The sequence below is a fragment of the Netta rufina genome, assembly GCF_964035555.1.
Source record: "Netta rufina genome assembly, chromosome: 21".
In the NCBI taxonomy this organism is placed as follows: domain Eukaryota; kingdom Metazoa; phylum Chordata; class Aves; order Anseriformes; family Anatidae; genus Netta; species Netta rufina.
Genome location: NC_140145.1, coordinates 1,607,908 through 1,630,590, shown reverse-complemented (window position 1 = coordinate 1,630,590; position 22,683 = coordinate 1,607,908). Strand labels below are relative to the sequence as shown.

Genomic DNA, 22,683 nt, shown 5'->3' with positions numbered 1-22,683 from the left:
AACAGCACCAGCCTTGCAGAGAACCTGTCTGTGAACCAGATTTGGTGGGGTAGGCGCACATCTGGATTTTCTATAATGGACAGAAGTCGTGAGCTGTCTAGACGGTGCAGCTGGGATCTTACAGTCAGAAGGAATTTAAACATTGCAGCCCCAGAGGCAGCACGCGAGGCTGAGATGGGTCCGTTCCTCCTGCTGCCACCATAGCTGGCTTTGCAAGCCCGCCTCACCTCTATGATTCCCTTTGTGAGAAATACAATCCCATCTTCCAACTCCATTTTACTTCTCAAGGTTGCACGGTTTTGAAATGTTTAAGAACTCTGGGGCCTGAAATAGATGTCTGAGTGCGAGGTAATGCCACGTGAAATGTGCTGCTCAGGAATTATTTACCGCTTCGGATCTGCAATAAGGTTGCTTTCAGCTACTGGCTTTGTATTGCTGCTCTCCAGGTCTATGCCCAGAAAAATGCCTGACATGAGGAAGGCAGCTGGAAAATGACTCTGAAGGTCTCAGTCCCAAGCATCTTACTTTAAAACTGATGCCGCCAATCATTTCAGTAAACAACTCCTGCACACAAGGTAGTATTAATTAGACCACATATAATGAGAGAGAAAACTTGCACTATGCAACTGCAGTGACTTTTTGGCACCTGTCAGTACAAAGTACTCTGACAGTACTCCTTAAAGTCAAACAAATAATTCATTGTATTATTACACACAGTTTCTCATCTAATTAAGACTCACAATTATTTAAGGCTCCCTTTATTCAACAGTGAAAGTGGCTGAGCTGGAGTCATTCAGGGAAAAAAAGAAGAAATATTGTAGATAAATTAATCTTAACAGGGTCACACAGCTTGTTAAAGTTAAAAACCTTTTATTTTTATTTATCAATTGTAACCTCAGACTTTGCATGGAAGAAGTAAAGATTAAACTAGTTAAGTAACAAACGTGTGGAACAGAAGGTTATAACCAACCCATTCTTTGCAAACAGCCACGCTGAAGTAGATGAAACACCTCTCAGAGCTGGCAACTACAGTGCCTGGAAATGGGGTTTGCTATCATGTTTCCTGAGAACAGCGAAACAAAAAGGCAATACCAAACCAAGGCTAAAGCGACCTGGCCTTGTGCTGCTGGGCCAGTACTGCAGTGCCTGATGCTTGTGGGATCATTCCTCTGCCACTCGTCAGCTTCTATTTATTAAATCTAATCTTGTATGAATTAATTACTCTAAAGAAAAGATTCATTATTGCAGATTTTTTTTTAATCTGTACCTGCTGCAGAGATGAACAACTCATCTGCCAATTAAACCAGGGCTCCATCCAGACAGTTTTAATTCCGATGGATGAAAAATTGATTACCTTAGCATAACTGATCTTCTTTTAATAACTACCAGATCAAGCACAGCAGAGCCACCTTCCTACTTCGAAGGAGACGGAGGGGAAAAAAAAGCAACTTAAAACCCATAAGACCTCATGCTCACACCTGCAATCAGGCTGTACTTTGGCTACTAAGACACTTTGTCCTGAGACAGGGAGGAGCCCCAGCGCAGGGATGTGGCATCTTTCATGACCTTCTGACATGAAGCAGCAAGCCAAGTCCCTTTTCCCCATGTACTGCACCAGTCACAGCCATGGGGTAATGCTGATATAACAGCTGAGGTAGCAAGAGAAGGACAGGGTCCAAGTTCTGGATCTGGGATGCAGGATCACAGGGACAGCTCATGCTCTCCAAATGATTTGCAAGGCAGGAAGGAAATGGATGTGATGGACTATTTTTCTGTAATATAACCCTTGTTAGTCAATCTGCAGCTGGTAGTTAAGTGCTTCCTTCTCCTCCCTAAATATAGATGAAATGCTCAGCATGGAGCAACTTCACTGTCCTTCATCCAAACTCTCAAGCCTCCTACAAGCACAGCCAGGGTGCATGTGAAGTCCTCGTGTCCCACCAGAGCCCCATGGGACAGACATGGGTGATGCTGGAAAGCCCGGTGGGAACAAAGAGAAGTCTGATTTCATCTGTGGTGGGAAGATCTCTTGGTTGACGGAGAGCAACGAGCACCACAGACCAGGCTGCCATCTCCCCCCAGCTTATTTCAACTGCAGCTACCCATGATATCTGCTGTGGTGGCACACTGTGCACCCTCAGCACTATATCTTGGCTATGGGAAGTCTTCTCCCCAGCTCTCCCAGGAGAGGACAGCGAAGAGAGTCCTTCCTCTGAAAGCATGTCTCCCTTATCAGCCCGCCCATACCCTCTATGGAAGGACACCTCACCTCCACCAGCACGGGGTAGCTCAGGCAATACCCTCCTGCAGCGCCTCCAAGAGGAACGAAAGCAAAATCTTCCCCATCGAGTGGCTGCAGATACTTCCCCAAAAGTGGCTGCTTTGGCTTGTGCTGCAGCTGCTCGGTGCCAGTGGGCACGCTGTGCCTGCTGCGACCCTGCTGTGCCAGCCAGCAGCACCAGGGAAAGAAAATACTCCACTGGTGAGATGAGGGAAGTCTGTGGTAAAATTGCTGCATCTGGACCAAGCAGCCCTAGAGGACCTTGCATCCAGGGTACAGACCTGAATCTGATTGCAGATGCCAGGCAAATCTGTTTATTTGGGCAAAAGAGGATGCCAACAGCAACTTCTCTGAGCTTGCTGACCATTCACCTCACCCTGTTAACAGACACCTCCTCTCAGGCAAAAAAAAGTGTTCCTTATGCTAAGGAAACAACATGGAAATCCACTGACATGGAAAACAATCCCAGCACCACAGGGGAGGCAGGGATGCTCACACACACACACAGACCTGCTAAGGACCAGACTGAGCAGCAGCACAGGATGCAGACTGTGCTAACAAGAAACTCAGGTCAGGAAAGCAACTGGGAAAACACGGCTGGAAACCAACTCCCCCTTGCAAAAGCGAGTCAGATATTTAAACAAACCTAAGGGGAGGTAATTGGCAGGCAAGCATTTTGATACAACGGAGCGGGTGGTAAACACATGCATAAAGCAAATTCATCGAAGTGGGGCAGAGGGTTTCATTTGAGAAGTTATTGAAATGCTAGCTTTCATTCAAAAAAATATTTGCTGCAAGGCAACTGGAGCACATTCTCTCTCCTTAGGCACTCGTTGTGGTTGTCTCAAGGAGACATTTATTGTTACAGTGCAGGGAAGCCAGCTGCTGGAGGTCTCACTCTGGAAAAGGTTATACATATTAATGGTTGTATTATAAAGTCGCTGCTGTCTCGATATCTCAGCCAATTAGTTCAAAAGCACTAACAAATTAGGTTTTTGTACTGTGGCATTTATAGAATTTGGTACAAAGCGAAACAATTACTGAAGGATTTAGCACCACTGCTGAAGAACCAAAGCAGACGCAGCGGGCTCGAGGTCAGCGTGCTGGGGCACACAGAAAAGATGGCTCTGAGGAATCCCACAGCCTTGGGAGCCTGGATCCAGACAGACCCTGCACCCAAGCCCAGCTGCCCTCTGGCTCCAGGGGGCTCGTACTGGTACCCAGTTGACCTCAAAGCGTGGCAATGCCTGCAGCCAGTGGATCCTCAGCTCCCTATGAGGGCAGTACAGGTGCTCCCTGCATTTTTTTTAGGGCTCTGTGAAGGGCAACTGGAAAGCAAACACTTTGCACTAAGGCTTTAAGCTCATGCAACCTTTGCAGCTCCTATTGCACAGCACGGAGCTGCCAGGTCCGGAGCTCCCTGAGGTAAGCAGCAGTCCTCTCACTTCCCCAGCTTCACTGAGGCCTGAAGGCTTTCACCAGCCTCTTATTTTTAGTTGTAGAAAGAGGCACAGACACCATGACTGTACTTCTGGTCAATGGAATTAAAAAAAAAAGAAGTGTGTGCATGCCTATGTGTGAGGGAAGAGACTTCAAAGACTAACAGCAGATTTTTGAGACACTGAAGTACCCCTAAAATGCAACAGCTTCTACATGTATAACCTCCTCTTGATTTCCCAAAACAAGAAAATACCACTAGACAAACTGCAGCTTCCTCTACCTAAAAAACCCTTTTCTACCTAAATCTCTGGCCTTAAAATACTTCAGAGCTCAAGTCCTAAACTATTATTCATCAAGTGAGCAGGTGCCTATCAATGACTCTTCTTAAATCAAGGAGCAGAGGCTATAATCAAGGTGCATTACTTCTGACGTGTCCAGACTCTTTAGTACATGCTGGCACTTCAATACTAGGGTTTAAAATTATTAGTATACATATTGTTTCAAAACCTCAAAACTCAAACCTAGCAGAGCCCAAAGAACAAAATCACATTTTAAAATTATTTTTATTACCTACTTCCTGCAACTCCTTAACTTTCTAAAGATACCTTTGATTTTGCAATTACTCACTACAGTTTGATTGTTCCCAGAGTACAGATTTTCTCCAAATAATATACACTGACAAATTTTATTCTCCACTGGAGCCTGAAATTCTGAATTAAATGTAATAGAAATATATTTTTTTTATTAGTTGTTTTAGTACCAAGTATAGATTGTTTCCAAAAGACGCCCTCTCCTAATGGTTTTGGAAAGCAAAGCAGCTGTTGAATTCCTCCTGGGCTGGTATCAATCTATTCTCGTTACTAACAGTGTTACTTAAATTATGCATCAATAACTTAGGTGGCAATCTGTTTCCTTTCTTTCCCTGAGCCTTTCACCTTAGAAAAGGATTTTTTGCATTCAAGGATTTGTTCAGGCACTGTTGCCAGTGGCAACAACCAAGACTGAGACTGTAAATAAAGCAACTTTATCATGAGTTGAAACAAAAAAAAAATAGTGCCAGGTATCACATTTTTTTCTGCTCCTTTTACATCTATTCCCATAAAACAGCAAAACAAGGAAAGCAACAAAGTTTTGCAACTGCACAAAAGTTTTCGACGATGAGATTCTAATTATTTCCAAACACCAATTCAAAATATTTCAGACCTTCTGCAAGTGGCGATTTTAACCAGTTACTCCCTGCGTGTAGCATAGCATGGCCAGAATTTTCTTGCACGTAAAGCCATACAACACCGACTAAAACCAGGTCTCCATCCAAGCAAGTGGTATGTGGCTTCAGCAAACACAAGCAAAGAGCAAAACCATCACTACTAGCATAGTAAGTAGTTGCTCCACCAGTTGCATTGCTAGCACATTATACATTTCCTATCATCTTTCTATTAAGCTTTGCTGGAGCTCAGAAAGGCAAGTTGTACTTGATATTTCTCATAACCTGCATCCTTTAAAAAATATTTTTTGGCGCTTCATTTGTATCTCAAATTGTGTTGATGGTATTCATGAAGGAACCCGAGTTTCTAACACAACATTATACATACGCACTCAAAGGCTGCTGAGACACACCTGGCCTGCAAAGTGCCCCAGTAGCATAAGGGACACTGGGTGGCATCAGAAGGCAGCTCTGCATCCTCTTCTCCATCGTCAGGACAGAGAACACAAATGTGCCTGTTGTGTTCTGGTGAATGATTTTGCAGAAAGGCAGGTCCAGTTCAAAAAAGCACGCAGACGGTATTTAACATCTACATATCAATTTGAACTTTGACAGAATTATAGCTCCAGAATAAGCAAAATACGTTATTCCAGCTTTGGTTGAAGTGAACATGGACATCTAGAGCTTTGGAAGGCATTGCCAGGATCCAGAGGAGGCAAAACACAACCCTAACCTTGTGTGAAGCGTAAGTTCCCTAAAGAGCTGCATATACCAATGAAGACCATCACAAAGAAAAATAAGGCAATGAGACAAAAACAGCTGACCCACCTCAACTAGATTTGCCTTTGCCTCTCTCAAAACACAAAGCAGTGAGAGTGATGAAGCACAAGAAATAATTGCAATGAGCTCTTCCTGGACCCATTAGATATTTCATGCTGTGTAACGCTATGGAAGTGCTCTGAGTTATCACGACAACTGAAACCTGCAGTGGCTTCATTAACTCTCTGCGGTACATACTAGGCATTTTTCCCTCCAGAAGTATTCAGCTAGCTCCAGAAAGAAAATCTGCTCGAATAAGGCAATTGCACATCACTTCCAAGGCCAAGGCATGGTGCCTGATCTCACAGCTTGGCACAGAAGAGTCTCACCTTCTTGTGAGCTATCAGCAGACAGTTCGAGTGTTCGTGCTCACAGGCGATTTCGTAGTCTGGGATGAGTTCGACCAGCTCCTGGACGAAGCGCACCACCTCTTCGTGCCAGGGGACGTTGGCCATGGTGAGGCTGCTGGCTGAGCTTTCTCCGCAGTACGTCACCCCCTGAGAAGAAACACGGAAACAATCACTGTCAGCTCAACCCTTCAAGGTCAGGTCCATTTTACCCCCTTCATGCTGCATCTTACGGAAAAGAATTTGGATTTGGGGATAGCCTCAAATAGACCTGTCCCTCGGTGCTTTGGTAACCGCTGTCTGCTCAGGCTTCCCCAGCAGTGACACACAGGTCAGGCATTAGCCTGCGAAAACAGTTCAAAGCACCCAAACAGATAGAGCTTGTGCTCCTGAGGGATGTCTGAGAAGGTCACTTTGCTTTGAAGCATGGTGTACCTAGAATAAAGTCTCACAAATGACTAATGCAACAAGTCTGGAGAAGAGGAGGCTCAGGACAGATCTTACGGCTCTCTGCAACTGCCTGAAAGGAAGCTGTGGGGAGCTTGGGGTCGGCCTATTCTCGCAGATAACTAGTGATAGGACAAGAGGGAACAGCCTCAAGTTGTGTGAGGGGAGGTTTAGGTTGGAAATTAGGAGACATTTCTTCTCAGAAAGAGCAGTCAGACATTGGGATAGGTTGCCCAGGGAGGTGGTGGAATCACCGTCCATGGGGGTGTTCAAGGAAAGGCTGGACGTGGTGCTTGGGGATATGGTTTAGCGGGTGACGTTGGTGGTAGGGGGATGCTTGGACCAGATGATCCTGGAGGTCTTTTCCAACCTTAATGACTCTATGAAGTTGCAGCACGGTGTTTCCAGAGGGGCCCTGTGTTCTGCAGAGGTAACGACTCCCCCTCCTGAGCCAAGGCTGCAATTTCTGCCCCCACCCCCTACTATTTGTACAAATCTCTTCCTAACTCATTGTAAAAACAGTTCTCTCCAAGCCCCTCCATCTTCCGGCTGTTCAAACTAATTACAAGACAGTTAAAAGTCTATTTTAGGCATAGGTAATTGCTGTAACTGCCCCAGATCAACACAAAAAGCCTACTTGCTGCCTTCCCGTGGTGCCCATGCAAGGAGACCCAGGGAACCGTAGCCTGGGCTGTGTGGATACGTGCTTCTGTAGCTGCAATGGACTGCACATTTCAAGCAAGATGCTCAGTGCTCTTTACTCAATTGTTTTGAACTTGAGATCTCAAGGTTCTTCCCGACTATTGGGCAGTCTACAGAAACAACAGGATCCTCCCTGAATTTGTGTAAGAGAGGCATTTGCAAATCCTTATGCAGCTGTGCACCCATGGGCTGGGTGGGCAGAGTCCTATGGAGCAGCAGAGCCAGTATTAGCAGAGACGTGGCTCATTAGGAGAAAGGAATAGATGTAGGTGCTGGCAGGGCAGGAGCAGCTTGAACCCAGGGAAACAGCATTAAAATACCTTTCTTTCAAAAGAAACGGGAAGAAAAAAATCCACAAGTATACAAATTATCCTTCTAGTCCGTGCATGCACAAAGGGTGCAATTGAGACCCTAAAGAAATGTCTAAAAATTAAAAGGTACAAAATTTGAACAAAGTGAAGGATTCCTGTGAACCTGGAGATTTTCTGAAGACAAGTGCTAATTAAGTTCAAAGCAGGACAGAACTGGGCTTTAAAGCTGCAGAATTTGCATGGTCCACTGCCATTTAACACTTTGCATTCGCTAAACCAGAAGTGATTCCACAGGGATGAAAGCATCCTCCCCAGGGCAAAACCCAGATTTCCCAAAAAAAAAAAAAAAAAAAGTTCTGCTTCTGCCCTTCTGCTCACCTGAGCTGTTTTTCAGCAGCAGCCAAGCACCTAACAACCCCTCAATAAAGCCAGCAGATGAACACCCCTGGGAAGGACAGATGAGCATCTACACCTGGAAGTGAAAGAATTGCACAGGGACGTGTGGGAAACTATGGGAAAAAGGACAGGAGCCCTGGTCAGCACCTTGGCATTGGTGCCCTGCCAAAACCTCACCTTCCCAGTTCAGCCTGCTTTGACTCTGGTCTGCTTCCCTTCCCTGAAGTATCACTGCTCTGTCTTCCACAGAAAACAGCAAAACACTGTAAAACTGTAAAGCCTAGACAGAGGTGCTGCTCTTCATCTTGCATTCACTGCCCAGCACTAAACTTGCAGCTTAAAGGCTGCCCCAGACCCAGAGCAGACTGCGAGGGTTGGCTGGTTCTGCCCCTTCTGAGCAGGAAAGGACAGACACAAAGCCCCACAAAGTCAGGGGATTTTAGAAGCCAGCTGGAAAACTTTGCTTTACTAACTCTAGCTGAAGAAACGAGTCACCAACTTTCAAGACTATTCTGTAATTCTCCAGCTTGGTATCAGCAGTGGTGTTTGCACGGATGTCTACAGGCTGCATGGCATCCTAAAGAAGCCCTTGAGCAGATTCCTTCCAGACCTCACCTACAAGAGCAGACAGCAACCACCAGGCACTTAGTGCTCCAGACCCTCATTAAAAACCAGTGGCTGGAGGCACTTGTCCAAACTGCTGGGTATCGACTGGCTTCCAGGCAGACACACAACAGCAACCACAGAAGTTGGCATCAGCTGGATGCAGAACTAACACTGGCACCATAAATCGGCCCAAATACATCCCCGGAGGAAGGGCACAGGGACACAAAATGAAGGTGGATGCTCCCAGGGTGAGCAGGAGGTTTGCAGCTAAGCGAGCGGTGTAGAGCCATTAGTTACATGCCTTGGGGTCAGCCGGTGTAAAGAGCCAGTAAACACGGAGTACTCAAGGCTGAAAACATGAATAGACACCCAAAAACATAACAGCATTTATAAAAGCTCCCTCCAATTCATGCTACTCCTGCAATCTTTTGCTTCAATTAATTCAGAAAATACTGGGACCTGCCTGGAAAACAGCCCATCTCTGACTGTCTCCTGCACACACAGAGGGCGGATCAAAATGCCTAAGTTGATGCTGTAGAGAAATTCTTACTGTTTACTTACGAGCAGAATTTATTTGACCACATTAAAAAGCAGCTTGTGATTTTCTGGCCAAAGGCCATTGGAACAATTTATAATTTCTATAATCCTACCACTCAGGGAGAAGTTCATGTTGCTTTGTGAAATGCTGAGAGCCGAAGCAACTGCCCCAGAACAAGTGTATGCAAGAAGTGGAGGGATTTTCATAAAACTGAGGGGTGCTGATTGCAGATTTCCCCTGACCCTGCCCGCACAAACAGCAGCACCACCTGCACCCACCACAGCCCCTGCCAATCCTGGATGCCACAGCACCACTGACTTCGCAGAAATAAAGGTCGTGCAGTGCTGGAACCCCAAAAACCCTTTTCCATGGGGTGGGAAATACCCAGCACTTGTGGGCTGATATGACAAGGGCTACAAGCATTGACTGTGCAGAGCACAGACAGCAGCTTCCCACTGCAAACTGGTCTGCAAAGCTCTGCAGCTCACCGGTGTGCACATGAAGAGTACAAGTCTTCCACAAAGCAATCAGAAAAGCTGTTTTCCTGAAGTATCCTCAGAACTAGTTACTGAATGAAGTGGCATTGTTCAGAAGATGCTTTCCTCCCTGCTTCGCTCACAGTGACCCCGAAGGCTTGGTTTTCTGCAGCAGTACTCGTGCCCTGCAGCCCAGGGCAGCTCCACAGGTTCTCCTAGTCCAGAGGAGACAAAGCCACTTCTAAGCTTATAACTTGGAGATTTGTTATTTTAATTTGGAGATACAAATCAGTAACTGAGGAGGTTCAAGTGATCAGTCTTAGCAGTGACCTCAATTTCACTTAAGTCTTGCTCCATCATTGCGTTAAAGTTTTCATAAATTAGCTCAGCAGTATGAAGCTTTCTGAAGCGTTTTGTTGTTTATTTCTGACTTTCCAGATAAAACTAGTTACAAGTGTATTGAAGCAGTTTAACCTGTCATACCACAACAAAGGTCACAAACTCACTGGCACTCAGAAGGGCAAACTCACGTAGGAAGCTTGGCTTTTCTTCCAGACAAAAGCCTGAGTCCCCTGAACTCAACACTTCTGCTATTTTATTCCAAGCACAAAAAAACATCAAACATGGGCATTTAAAACATGCACTGTCATGTTTTTCATCTGAAGAACACTTCTCCTACCTGGCACCTGCATCCCCACCATCTTTATGGCACCTGCTCCCAGCTGCCATCGCATGCCCTGCTCCCAGTTCAGCTGCATTAAAGCCAAAAATGTCACATCCAGCAACAAACAGGTCTTTGGCAAACACCTGAAACTAAAGCAAGGTGAACCACACTGTAAGGCAGATGCTTAAAGGGGGGTGTTACAAAGAAACATACTCATGCTAATTAGAAACTGTACAAGTTTTGGAAGCAATTACTTTCTCGCTGTTACATTTATGATGACCCTCCTCTATTATTCTGCCCAGGCAAACAATATTTGAGCTGCACGCCGTAACTCAGAGCTGGAGCACAAACAGGTTGACTGTGCACAACAGCACATGAGTCAGGGGAACACTAAACAGGGAAGTACATTAATATTTTTAAGCCCAGCTATGAAAGTCTGAAAAAGACTGTAAGCGTTCTTATTAGAGCAGCCAGCCAAGCAACTAAGATATGCATCTCCAAAGTTCGGCGGTACAGACACAGCTCCATATAGCAATATTTTCCCTTGTTCATTATACAGATTATGATTTGAGCAGCATGAAAAATGGATGACTATGAGGGGGAAAATTCTTAGCGAGCTACAACATGACTCATTCTTTTAATAAACTTCAAAGATATCATTTACAAGCAAAGAAAGCACAGAGGCAAATGGAATAACTAAGTGCTCGGATGGCTGATTAATTCACATGCACAAATCAATGAAAATCAGCTTAGCAGCACACCGAATGAAAGCACATCAGCTTTCAACTTCTCCAACTTCTTAAAACTTGAGTTAATTAAGAGTGCTGATACCACTTAAAAAATGTGAACAGTTGATTAGGGCGGTCATGTTATATTTTTCAGTAATACATGAAGACAGTTATTAAGACATCAAGTATTAAAAAGGAAACTGTTCTATTGTACACCCTAGTGCTTATAGAAAATTCCCCGCAGTAGAAACATCAATGATGCTGCCTCTTAATTAGTCTTTAATACGGATGCTTTAGCATCCTAATCATGCCACACAGCTTTGGGCAAATACCTTGAAAGAAAACCTTTTGAAAAGCAACTCGGATGTTCTTGGTTATGCTGGTGGGAATCCAGAGCACCCTCAGCGAGCGCACTCGGGATTTATGTGCTGCTGTAACAGAGCCGAGCGTGCACAACTGTATTTAAGCAACACGTTGTGCCGAGATGATTACTGCTGTGGAGAGTGAGAAACATGAGAAGCTCACGTCGCCTGCTGCTCGGCACATTTGTTTCATTGCGATCTGGCTCCTTGCCGGAGATCTCATCAGCTACCAGTCATTTTAATCCATGGGACTATGAAGGAAGGGAAGTAAATATGACAGCACTTCGTTTCTTACCTCAGATAAAGTCCAGGCTTCCCAACTTAATTACTGAACAAGAGAATTTTCTGAGCTCCGAGCCCACAAATTGTACATTTGTTCAATTGAGGCTTCGGTGAATTGACAGAAGAACAGAGCGTTGGCCAAGTGCTCCTGACCTGCTGAGCCACACAGCCACCGCTCCAAAACTGGGGCAGTCCTGCCCCAAGACAAATATAAAAAACCTCAGATGACATGCTGATAGATCACACACCCTGCAATAAAAATGCTTATGATCTGAGCATCAGCATTGTCCAAATTATATACACAAGCTCTCGTGCATGTCTGCTCCTCACTGGAATGGATTCGGCCTTGTCGGTTGGTTTTTGTTTTTAATAGTCACTTTCAAGTTGATTTAACAAAGGACATTGTTTTTTTTGTGTCAGTTAAATGTGAAGAGCTGGAATGGAAATGGTTAGTTAGGCAGCATAACCCCGATATTTATCGGGAGTTCTCCGGATGCACCACATGTATGGCTACATGCAGATCTGTGCCACAGCACCCCATAAATCTTCAGCAACTCCCTTGAAGTCAAAGGAACTCCTCGCATAAAGGCTAAGCTCTGAAACGCTGGATGTGAACTTTCCTTCCAGCTTTTAGAAGTGAATGATACAGATCTCGCAAGAGAAATGCTCACTGTTAAATCCCCCAGCCACCACTCCTCATGCACAGAGGCAGGCAGGAGAAGTTAGAAAGACTCAGACTGGGAGGTAAGAGGGAGACTTCAGCCTGACAGCGACTTGCTTTGCTGTGATCCTTCCTATCATGCTCCAGTTTCCCCAGCTGCAATAGGCTAACGGTACTAGCCCCCTTCCCCTGCAACAAGTAGGCAGAGGACAGAAAGCATTTCCCCGCGTCACTGTTACAAACACGCACAGCAGCGCTGGGCCGTCACACATGGCCAGTCGCCATGAGCTGAAGAGGCTTTACATTCTACAACTTCATCTGGTCATAGCTAAAAGCCCCACGAGCCATTGCCATGTGTTGTGCTTCCTACTTGTTTTGGAGGCTAATCCCTTTTCTCGTGCTGAAAGCTGCCAGCTACCTCCTTTAGCCTGGATGTTCACAAGGGTTGCCTTTGCATCCAAGCCCAGTGCAGGACTGCAAAAATTCCTTCTCAGTTTCAGAAATGCATTTGCAACAAAATGCAGGCTTGGACTAAAGACTGACTTTTCAAGGACACGATGTGGCAGCTTCACTTGAAGATTCCAGATGTAATCATTCACCTATGTTTGCAATGAAGCTTGTTATCAAGCCTTAATAGGTGCTCCAAGAGTGCAAGAAACGCCTGTCAAGCCGAACTCCTCAGACACACCACATATTAGTAACTTTTAGCTGAATCAACAGAAATACCAAACTGGCTCCCTGCCTCTGTCACCCAGATGTAAATAATTAAAGGCAGAGATTTCAGCAGAGGCAGCTTGGGACCTACCCAGAAGCTGCCTGTGCCATGTGCAGCCTCGTGCTCCCACCCAGGGCAACTGGGGTACCCGACCGGCCGGTCCCTGGGGTGGCCCCGACCGCCCTTCAGCTCGCCTGGGGGGGTCACACAGCGCTGCTCAGCCCGGCTGTGGGCACCTTGGCCCCTACCACGCCTTCTGTCTGGTCCACGCAAAGTGCAGAGATGCTCTTGGCTTGCTGCTTGGTGCAAACAGCAAGTCTTTATTGTTTGTTTTTCCCCCCTTCAAGCAATTACACATCGCTTAGGTTTGTTTTAGAGCAGGCACTGGGACAGGTTTTTTAACTTTGTCTTCTCCTCATCTAACTGGAATGGCACCAAGACTCTGAGTAGCTTTGTGACAGGTGGGGGCAATTGCTTATTGGTGCATGTAATTAAAAACTCATTAAAGCAGAGCTCATTTTCCTCATTATTTTAAGCACTTAGTCTTTGCTGTTTAAGAGGACAAGACTGAGCAGACTGGGACAGATATGTCCCTCTGGTCCTTCCCCTCAGACATTGACTTGGCCATTTTAATTTCATAGCAAAGTCTCCGATACTGACCAGGAGCTGCAGCTGCAGAACCTCGTCCTTCACTCTGCTGAACACGAGTTGGTCCCTGAACCATGAGCTGGGTGATGTGCTGGAACCAGAGCTACGGCACAGCCACCAAGGACAAGTGCTTTCAAGCAGCTGAACATCAATTTGAGGAAGGCTTGAGGAAATTCTGTGCAGTGCCTCAAATCCCACCCCTGCTTTGCCCAAGCTCCGTGATACAAACAGCCCTTGACCAGAGGACAAACCCAACAGGCTTTATTATTATTTTTCCCTTTTTCAAACAAAAAGGCTGCAGAGAAGCAGCAGGGCTCTGCTCAGGCTGATCTGGAGAGCTGCAAGATGCAGCTTCACTTCAGCAAATACGGATGGCCTCCCCGAGGAGGGCTGGTTCACCTCCAGCTCCAAGCAGAGCAACTGCACCTCCCGCACCATCACGGACACAACTCTGAAGTCAAAAGCCACGTGTGCAAGGATCAGCCCTTCACAAGCACACCTGTATGCACGCAGTCCTATATCTGTTGGCAGCGCGGAGGGGGTGCCTGGGCACAACCACAATTACACGTGCAAACATACCCAGCTGCTCCGTGATCTGCCTGCAGGGGTCAAAGGTCTGCAAGGGTTTTGGGTGCTTGGCTGGCCTTGCGCTAACACAACCCCACAGCAAGCTCCGCTCGTAAGGTTATTGAACGAATTCTTTAGGACCTGCTTACATTTTTCCCTTCTAAACACTTTTGCCCCTTTGCTTTAAGAACAAAAATAAATGGCAACATACTGTGTGTTAACAGAAGGCTCTGGCTTTTAAAACAAGAAGAGGGTTTTGCAATGCTTGCCACTGCAAAAAGATGAGCTGCACATCCTAGATATTAAATCTAGCAATCAACCCAGTATAACTGTGATAGAGATGTTATGGCATTCAAGTTTACTAATGCAATAAATAAAAGTGATGTGTATTTAATAACCACATGACTTCATTTGCTTGGGTTTTTGCACACCAGTAATCAACACTAATTTCTATTGGCTTAAATAAGAGAACAGGGTCCCACAGAGTTACACTGCTGTAAGATACTCATGTAAATGAGAACAAGTATTAAGCTCTGCAAGAATCTAAATCTCTACCCACTCCACCCTGTGAGCCTCTCTGGAGCAACAGGGGATTAGCTACATTCATTTTAAATGAACGTCATTTATCTCAAGTATTTAACCAGGAAATCCCACAGAGATGAGCCTCATTTTCTGGCAGATGCTTTGCAGTATCTTGTAATATTTTTTTTGTTTATTTGCTTTAAGCATGACCTGGTCTTTGCCTTAACCTATCTCACTGGGGTCTTGGAAGAAAAAAAAAACAAAACACAACAAAACATGCCCCAAGCGCATGCCAAACCAATTCTTTAGCGTTTCATCCTCGAAGAAATGTTAAGAAGTTACTTCTGATCAAAACAAACAAACAAACAAACAAAAAAAACGGTCTTTTGGAGAAAATACCCATGTCACAAATGCAGTGTAAACACCACAAATACCACAGCTGGACACAAGGACAATTACACACCAGCAAGAGTTTTTGTTCAATACATAGAGGAGACCACGAACAGGAACTACAACAGCAACGAGCGCTAGGTTTGAACACTCCTCAACCCTGCCGGGATTCTTCTGGGTCAGAATTGAACTCCCAGCTTTATACATTATCAGACCAAGCACCACTCTGACCACCGTGGGATTATGCCATAGCCTGCGTACGCTTTGCCTACACAACTGCAAATTCCCCAGGCGTTGGGGCTACACTTGAATTAGCAATGCAGTCTCTTTTGTGCTGCTGCCCTTTGCCTACACCTACTCACCTTTTATTCCAGAGCAGAGGGACACAGACCCCAGCTTTTGCTTCACCCTGCAGTGCATGGGCAGAAGCATTGAAATAACCTCAACTCATGGAATCACAGGATCATTCAGGTTGGAGAACACCTCTAAGATCATCTAGCTGAACCTTTAACCAAGAACTAAGTCCATCACTAAACCATGCTACTAAATTCCAAACCCACACGTTTCTCAAAGATCTCCAAGGACAGTGACTCAACTGCTTTGCTGGGCAGCCTATTCCAATGCCACGCAACCCTTTCAGTAAAGAAATTTCTCCTAATTCCAGCTTGTTCATCATCAGGGCAGCTCAAAGCTTTGCACAACACCCCTGAAATCCCCACAGTGGCTGTGTGCCCCACTGACCCTGCCACGCGAGAGTGCTGATTGTGTGCGTAGGGCACTGGACAAGGGCTTCACAAACCAGCATTAAAAAAGAAGCTATCTCCAGAATGTACAACTGAGAGCAAAGCAGGGTAGCCTATAAATTCTGTTACATAGGGGTGCCACAGCAGGTGACAGACACTGCAGCAACATGACCATCACCAGCAGCAACGGGGACACCACCTCCGGTGATCAGAGGACACTTCTGAGGTCAGCAAAGTGAGGAAGCCACCCTGAACACCCCTGTCCCTGTCAGCCTCTCCAGCTGGGGCTTGGGCTGGAGCCTCCTTCCCTGCAGCTACTCGACTAGATGTTCACAAGCCCCCTGGAGCTGGCTGCTTGACCCTTCTGGCTCAGAGAAAGGGAAAAATTGGTTCCGCTCCCAAGGTGAGAAGCCAAGTGACCCACTTGCATTGCTAAGTCACAGATGCACAGCAGCCAGAGAATGCTGTTGTGCCTCCACACAGAGCCACACCTTCCACACTTTAGGAACACGGCTGTTCAGCAGGAACTGGCAGGTGAAACCATGCAAAACAAATAAGGCCACTGGCTGGGCTAATCCTGCATTTAGTATGAGCTACTTTTCCTCTTCGGATCACTACATGCCCACCTTTTGGAGCAATGTTCCAATGAGGCACGAAAAAGGCAAATTGTTTAAGAACACCTGGCTCTCACAAAAACATCCCACATGAAAATCTGGGAGCACACCTTTTGCCTTTTTAGGTCTGTTTAAACACAACCTAGTGACAAGCAAATCCCTTGTTCCTCTGAAGATCACCTGGTCCAACCCCCCCTGCCAAGCAGCGTCACCTAGAGCACCTTGCGCAGGATGGCATCCAGGTGGGTTTTGAGTATCTCCAGAGAAGGAGACTCCACAGTCTCCCTGAGCAACCTGTCCCAGTGCTCTGTCACCCTCCCAGTAAAGATGTGCCCCCTCATATTGAGCCAGAACCTCCTGTGCTTCAGTTTGTGCCCATTGCCTCTCACCCTGTCCCTGGGCACAACTGAAAAGAGACCGGCTCCATCCTCTTGATACCCTCCCCTCAGATATTTATACACATTGATGAAGTCTCTCCTCAGTCTCCTCTTTTCCAGGCTAAACAGGCCCAGTTCTCTCAGGCTGTCCTCATACGACAGGTGCTCCAGTCCTCTGATCATCTCTGTAACCCTCCTTTGGACTCGCTCCAGTAGTTCAGTTCCATTTAGATCAAAGCATCCTGCTCGCTAATCTAATTAAGTAGAATTAAACAGCATGCACTTTTTTAAAAAAACAAAACCCAACAAGACTGCTAACTTACATCAGTGCACAAAAACTCCCAAATCCACCCAACAACAACTCATGGCCAGCAGGCACCACGAGCACCCACCTTCCTTCCCAGTCCTGTGACCCCCCAAGTCCCCCTGCAGCCTGATGTGGGGCTGGTTCCTGAGTGAGGCCGAAGCCTCAGCTACCCCACCGTGCTGCGTGGCTTTTGTGAAGTGCCATGCAGCCCCTCTCTACTTTAGTTAATACTTCTGCAAACAGGGTGAAGCGTTCACTATCCATCCTTTTCTTGGAGTAAAGTCATCGCTGCTTGAGAACTGAGAAGCACCCTGAAGTGCCCAGTTCAAAGACGTTTTTGATGGAAGCAGCTTGGGCAGGAGCCTCGCCCAGCTGGGTAAGCACCACGAGTCAATCCCTGACCACCTCAGAGGGCTCCTAATCTACTTCCCCAACAGTCCAGGCCATGATTTTGCTAGGGAGGAGTTGCTGGGAGCGCTGAGAGCCACAGCTGTGAGGCTGAATCCTTCCCCAGGCAAAGGGAACTGCAGCCTTGGAGGAGACAGATGTTCGCCCTGGAGAGCACTCAGGGGAATCTGCACTTAGAAACATTGATTAACTTACACCTGTTTCATTTTTACTAATTAAAGTCTCTACATGACAGAGCAGTCTAAGTAGCACGTACAGCCTCACCCTCCACACTTGGCATGCACTCATCTGTCTTCCTCCCTGCTGCAAGGAAGGATCTTGTACCATCAGGCTGCAGGGAGACAGGGAGGAGATGCAAGGTGGAAGGGTCCCACAGGAGCAACTCTTCTGCCAGGCTTTACTTTACTTATAAAACAGCCTGACATGCATTGTAAAACTGAAGGTTCCCCCCCCCCCCCAAACCATACTCAACATCTTAGTTTGTACCGAGCTATCAACTTCAGCAGCGCATTCAAAGACAAAAAGAACTCCCAATACTGATAATGTCTCAGAATAACTGAAAGTCTTGGGCTGGAAGGGACCTTAAAGGTCATCCAATTCCAACCCTCCTGTCATAGGCAAGGATGCTACCCACCAGATCAGGTTGCCCAAAGCCCCATCCAGCCTGGCCTTTAGCACTTCCAGGGCTGGGGCATCCATAACTTCTCTGGGCAGCCTGTGCCAGTGCCTCACCACCCTCTGAGTGAAGAATTTCTTCCTAATGACTAATCAAATCTATCCTCTTTTAGCTTAAGACCACCCCCCTTGTCCTATCATTATCCATGCAAGGATTTCTTCTCCATTCTTTTTGTAAGACCCCTTTGGGTTTTGTTTCACAAGGAAATTGCAGCAAACTTTTTTCTTCAAAGCAGCAGTAAATAAAGGTTTTGCAAAGGAAAAAATGAAAAGAAAGGAAAGTGCAGAAGTAATAGAACTGCAAATATGCAGACCTGAGGTAGATGTGCTGATCTGCAGGGGGAGCTGCTGGAAGAAAATGCTGATAATGACTCCTTACAGAACACATTGTGATTTTTATTATTTTTATTTATTTTTTTTACATTCTCTGTATACTAAATTGATTAATCCAAAGATAAAGCACCTCCTGCCCTACTGTATCTCACATGCTCCTGTTAGTTGCTCTTCCAGTCCCGAGGACAGTATTTCCTCCTGTTTTGCACGGCCTGATGAATACTACATCAGTAAGTCACACATTATCGCCTTTCCCCCGGCAGAATTTGAGACCACAGTGGGAAGAATAATGCCACAAACTACCAGCTTGTCCTAGAACATTCTGCTTAAAATGTTGGCTGACATAAAAGAAACAAGTTTAAAACTATTTATCTGCCCCTGCTTTCATGAGAAATACAAAAAAGCCCAGAGGGTTATGATTCTGTTGGGCAGAAATTGATGTCAGCTGCCACAAAGCTGCTCTCGCTTAACACTGAAGACTACGCTGAACACACGTATGAGGCATTTGAAACCTGTCTGCCTGATGTTAAAAGCAAGAGATATGTTCCTTATACATCAGTGAAACCTTTGGAAGAAGGAAACTTTAACACTGTTTACGTGGGAAACAGGGAGGAAAAAGGTAAAATACTGATGTGCAACTCACCTTGACCTCAATGAAGTCTGGTTTACCCAGGGATACCAGGTCAGCATAGGCTCTGAGTTCATCCACGTTCCAAGCTTTCACCAGTGTCAGCCTATAGACTGTACGCTGTTGCTGTAAAAAAAAAAAAAATAAAAATTAGCAATCGACACTGACACATGGACCATGTTCCAGCCTTCCACACAGCTTCAAATAGGAAAAAAACACATTAGTTTATTGCAAGAAACCACAGGGTAAGACAAAGTAGACCCAAACCAGGAGCCATCTCACTTGTTCTTTAAAGGAAGCTCCACATCTTTGAGCTGAGCCACCTTTTGCTCTACAAAGCCCCATCTCCTCTCTATAAAACCCGGACACTTCATTTTCACAGGAGCTTTTACTTATTTGGAAAATAACCAGGAAGTTTCTCACTTTAATTTGCTTCCCCAGGCTTAAAATCTCACCATTTGTTGCTCTATCGCTATTTTATTTCCTCCAGGTGGATCACCTGGCCCTGGTCACTTTTGGACAGACTGAACAAGGACAGAGCATTGCCTGCCCCTGTCCGATAACTCTTCCACCACATTAGGTACAACATTGCAGAGAAAAGGCTCTCGGGTGATCAGTTAAACAGAACATTTTATTGGAAGCACAAAGTGACAGTTAAAAATCACAGCCAGGAAACAGTGCAAATACCTCACTTGCGAGCTACTGTTAAAAGTGTGGCACAAACCACTATGGACAACCACAGTACCTGCAGCACTCACGGATACAAGAGCAGCACCCACCCCTCACTGCCCTCCGCATCCCCAACAGACCTTGTCCCTCCATTCCCATGCCGCAGATGAGGCAGCTGAGTGCTGCAGGCAGCTCACACTGCAGCAGGATGCCCAGGCTGGATTTATCCCCGTGCACTGCTCCAGGCAGCACTCTGAGAACTTCTCTCCTCGGAGTTACTCAGATGCTTCCTCCAAGGGCTGCTCTCTGCAGCAGTTACTGGCGACAAAAGGACTTTGGCTTCCTTAATCACTTGGCCATGGGATGGATCCAGTCTCCCTGCCTACATCTGCCCTTTTCTCCCCTCTCCTTCCCTTCGTCTTCCACTAACTTCTAGAGGTAGGTGAAATACAGCGTTCTGGACAAACTTCTGGTTAGATGTTCTGGATTAACTCACTGCACTCCCCCAGCACATCGGCTGCACGATGTGACAAAGGCCACTGCGCACCAAGGCCAGGACTTCACAGCACAGCAAGGGCTGGAGTCAGCTTCTCCTGCTCCACAAAGTCCAGACTTTCATCATTTGAATTAAGAGATTTTCCCTTACCTATTAACATGTCTGTGGCATAAGGTTACCCCAATTTCAATGCCACTTGTGGTATGCTATTCAGTTTATTCCATTTTTTCCCTAACACAGAACAATGAGGTAATAAGGATACCTGCTGCTGAACTGAACTTTTCATCACCAAACCTCAGACCGTTATGCACTGCAATGCCCTTGCAGCATCCTACTGGGTAGGGCAAATCCAGGACCGGGGCCAGGACACTGAGTTCAAAGCTCTGTTTTAGGAGTTCACCCTATCACCCTTCCCCAGATAAAATGGAAGTTTCCCACTATCTATCCCAGCCACATTTTACTTCTGTAGGTCCTACAAGCAATATAAGTGAACTTTGCTCTCTATGTAAGAATCAAATCATCACTGTCCTAAAACAACATACAAGTGTTTTCCATGGAGGAAAAAATTAAACCAATATTCTACACCAGTTTACTATGGAAGTGTTCCAGATTATTAACAAGTAACTAGAGCACAAACAAAAAAAAGGAGCATCTCCTTCCTCCAGCTAACAGCAGAGAAGAACAAGGGGCGAGTCTTTGGGGTGCTGGAGTATGTGCAGGGAACTAAAAGCCAATGCACACAAAAGCATATCCAAGGCACTCAGTGCCTGCTGCCTGTCATCTCAAGAGCCTAAGCACCAGGTAAACCTGCTACACTCTCCAGTGGTAAGTGTAAGAGAAGACTTAATTCCTACAAGGATTCAACAGTGTTTGAGAAAATAATTCCATAGTGTAGCATCTTTATTACAGAAGTTTGTGGAAGAGTAACTTCAATTAAAGAACAATTGAGAGAATGATTACTGAAGGTCAATTATTCTGTGAATTGAAATACTTTACACATAGCTTATAAACTGTTTTACGCATAGCATATAAATACATATTTAGAAATGAGAGACTGCAAAATAAATGCATCATTTAGCAGGGAAATAAGAAACCAGAGGGAAGACATCTAACAGGAGGAAAAATGCTGATACGTGCGTGCCTGTCAATCGTTTGAAGTGATTAGATACCCAATTAATCAGGAAATGCCTCCCCAAAGGTCAGCCCAGTGGTAAACAAATGCAGGCAGCTTTAAGGCAACAGTAAATAAAGTCATGTTTTTAATACCAGCCCTCAAAGCCTGCTGATACAGACCCATCCTACAGGGCCAGTCCTCAAAGATCAGCAGATCAGGTCCCTGGTGCAATCAGCAGAGTCGGGGGTCCAACACAAAGTGAAGCCTTTAATGTTTTTTGTTTTTGTTTTTCTCTTCCCCAGTAGGATATTTTTGTGCTAAAATTAAGAGCAGATTTCTGGAAGTCTCTGTTGTGCACAGAAAGCGTAAGCTGGCAATGAGCACGCGGCAACTGAGACAAATCCATCCTGTTTAAACCAGCAAGGGTAGCACCGCCACTGCTGGCTGAATAATCCGCATCATTGGAGGCTATAAAACAGAAAAAAAAACTTAACAGGGAGAAATAAAATACAGGAAATCCATATGTGGGAGGTGGGATGAAAGTCTTACGAAATCCACTTGATCTTTGCACAGCAGACACTATTTACAGAATCACAGAATTTTCTAGGTTGGAAGAGACCTCAAGGTCATCGAGTCCAACCTCCAACCTAACGCTAACAGTCCCCACTAAACCATATCCCTAAGCTCTACATCTAAACGTCTTTTGAAGACTTCCAGGGAAGGTGACTCCACCACTTCCCTGGGCAGCCTGTTCCAGTGCCTCACAACCCTTTCAGTGAAGAAGTTCTTCCTAACATCTAACCTAAAACTCCCCTGGCTCAACTTAAGCCCATTCCCCCTCGTCCTGTCACCAGGCACGTGGGAGAACAGGCCAACCCCCACCTCGCTACAGCCTCCCTTGAGGTACCCATAGAGAGCGATAAGGTCACCCCTGAGCCTCCTCTTCTCCAGGCTGAACAAGCCCAGCTCCCTCAGCCGCTCCTCGTAGGACTTATTTAGGGAATTTGAAGACATCACACTTGTAACAGAATACTGGACTGGGCAGAAACCAGTTTCAAGTGCCGGATTGGAAAATATCTGCGCATGCATGGAGAGCTCCAGTAGACTAATGAGAGACATTGATAGATAAAGTGTGAAGCAGAACAACTGCTTCATATCACCTCTGCCAAGCAAGAAGGGCACAACCTGCTGGCAGATGAAGCACTGGCAGTTC

General features: G+C 45.8%; 1 protein-coding gene across 3 annotated transcripts in view; it reads right to left on the bottom strand.

Annotated features, from left to right (window-relative positions):
• The window catches only part of TYW1B (tRNA-yW synthesizing protein 1 homolog B), a 105,700-nt gene that overhangs the window by 8,399 nt on the left and 74,618 nt on the right, over positions 1–22,683 (bottom strand). For all 3 annotated transcript variants that reach the window (XM_084299635.1, XM_084299636.1, XM_084299637.1), the window contains 2 exons: positions 19,207–19,317; positions 6,074–6,241 (listed from right to left, as the gene is read on the bottom strand). In XM_084299635.1, the coding sequence (XP_084155761.1) occupies positions 6,074–6,241; positions 19,207–19,317 (279 nt within the window). The remainder of the gene's footprint in view (positions 1–6,073; positions 6,242–19,206; positions 19,318–22,683) is intronic.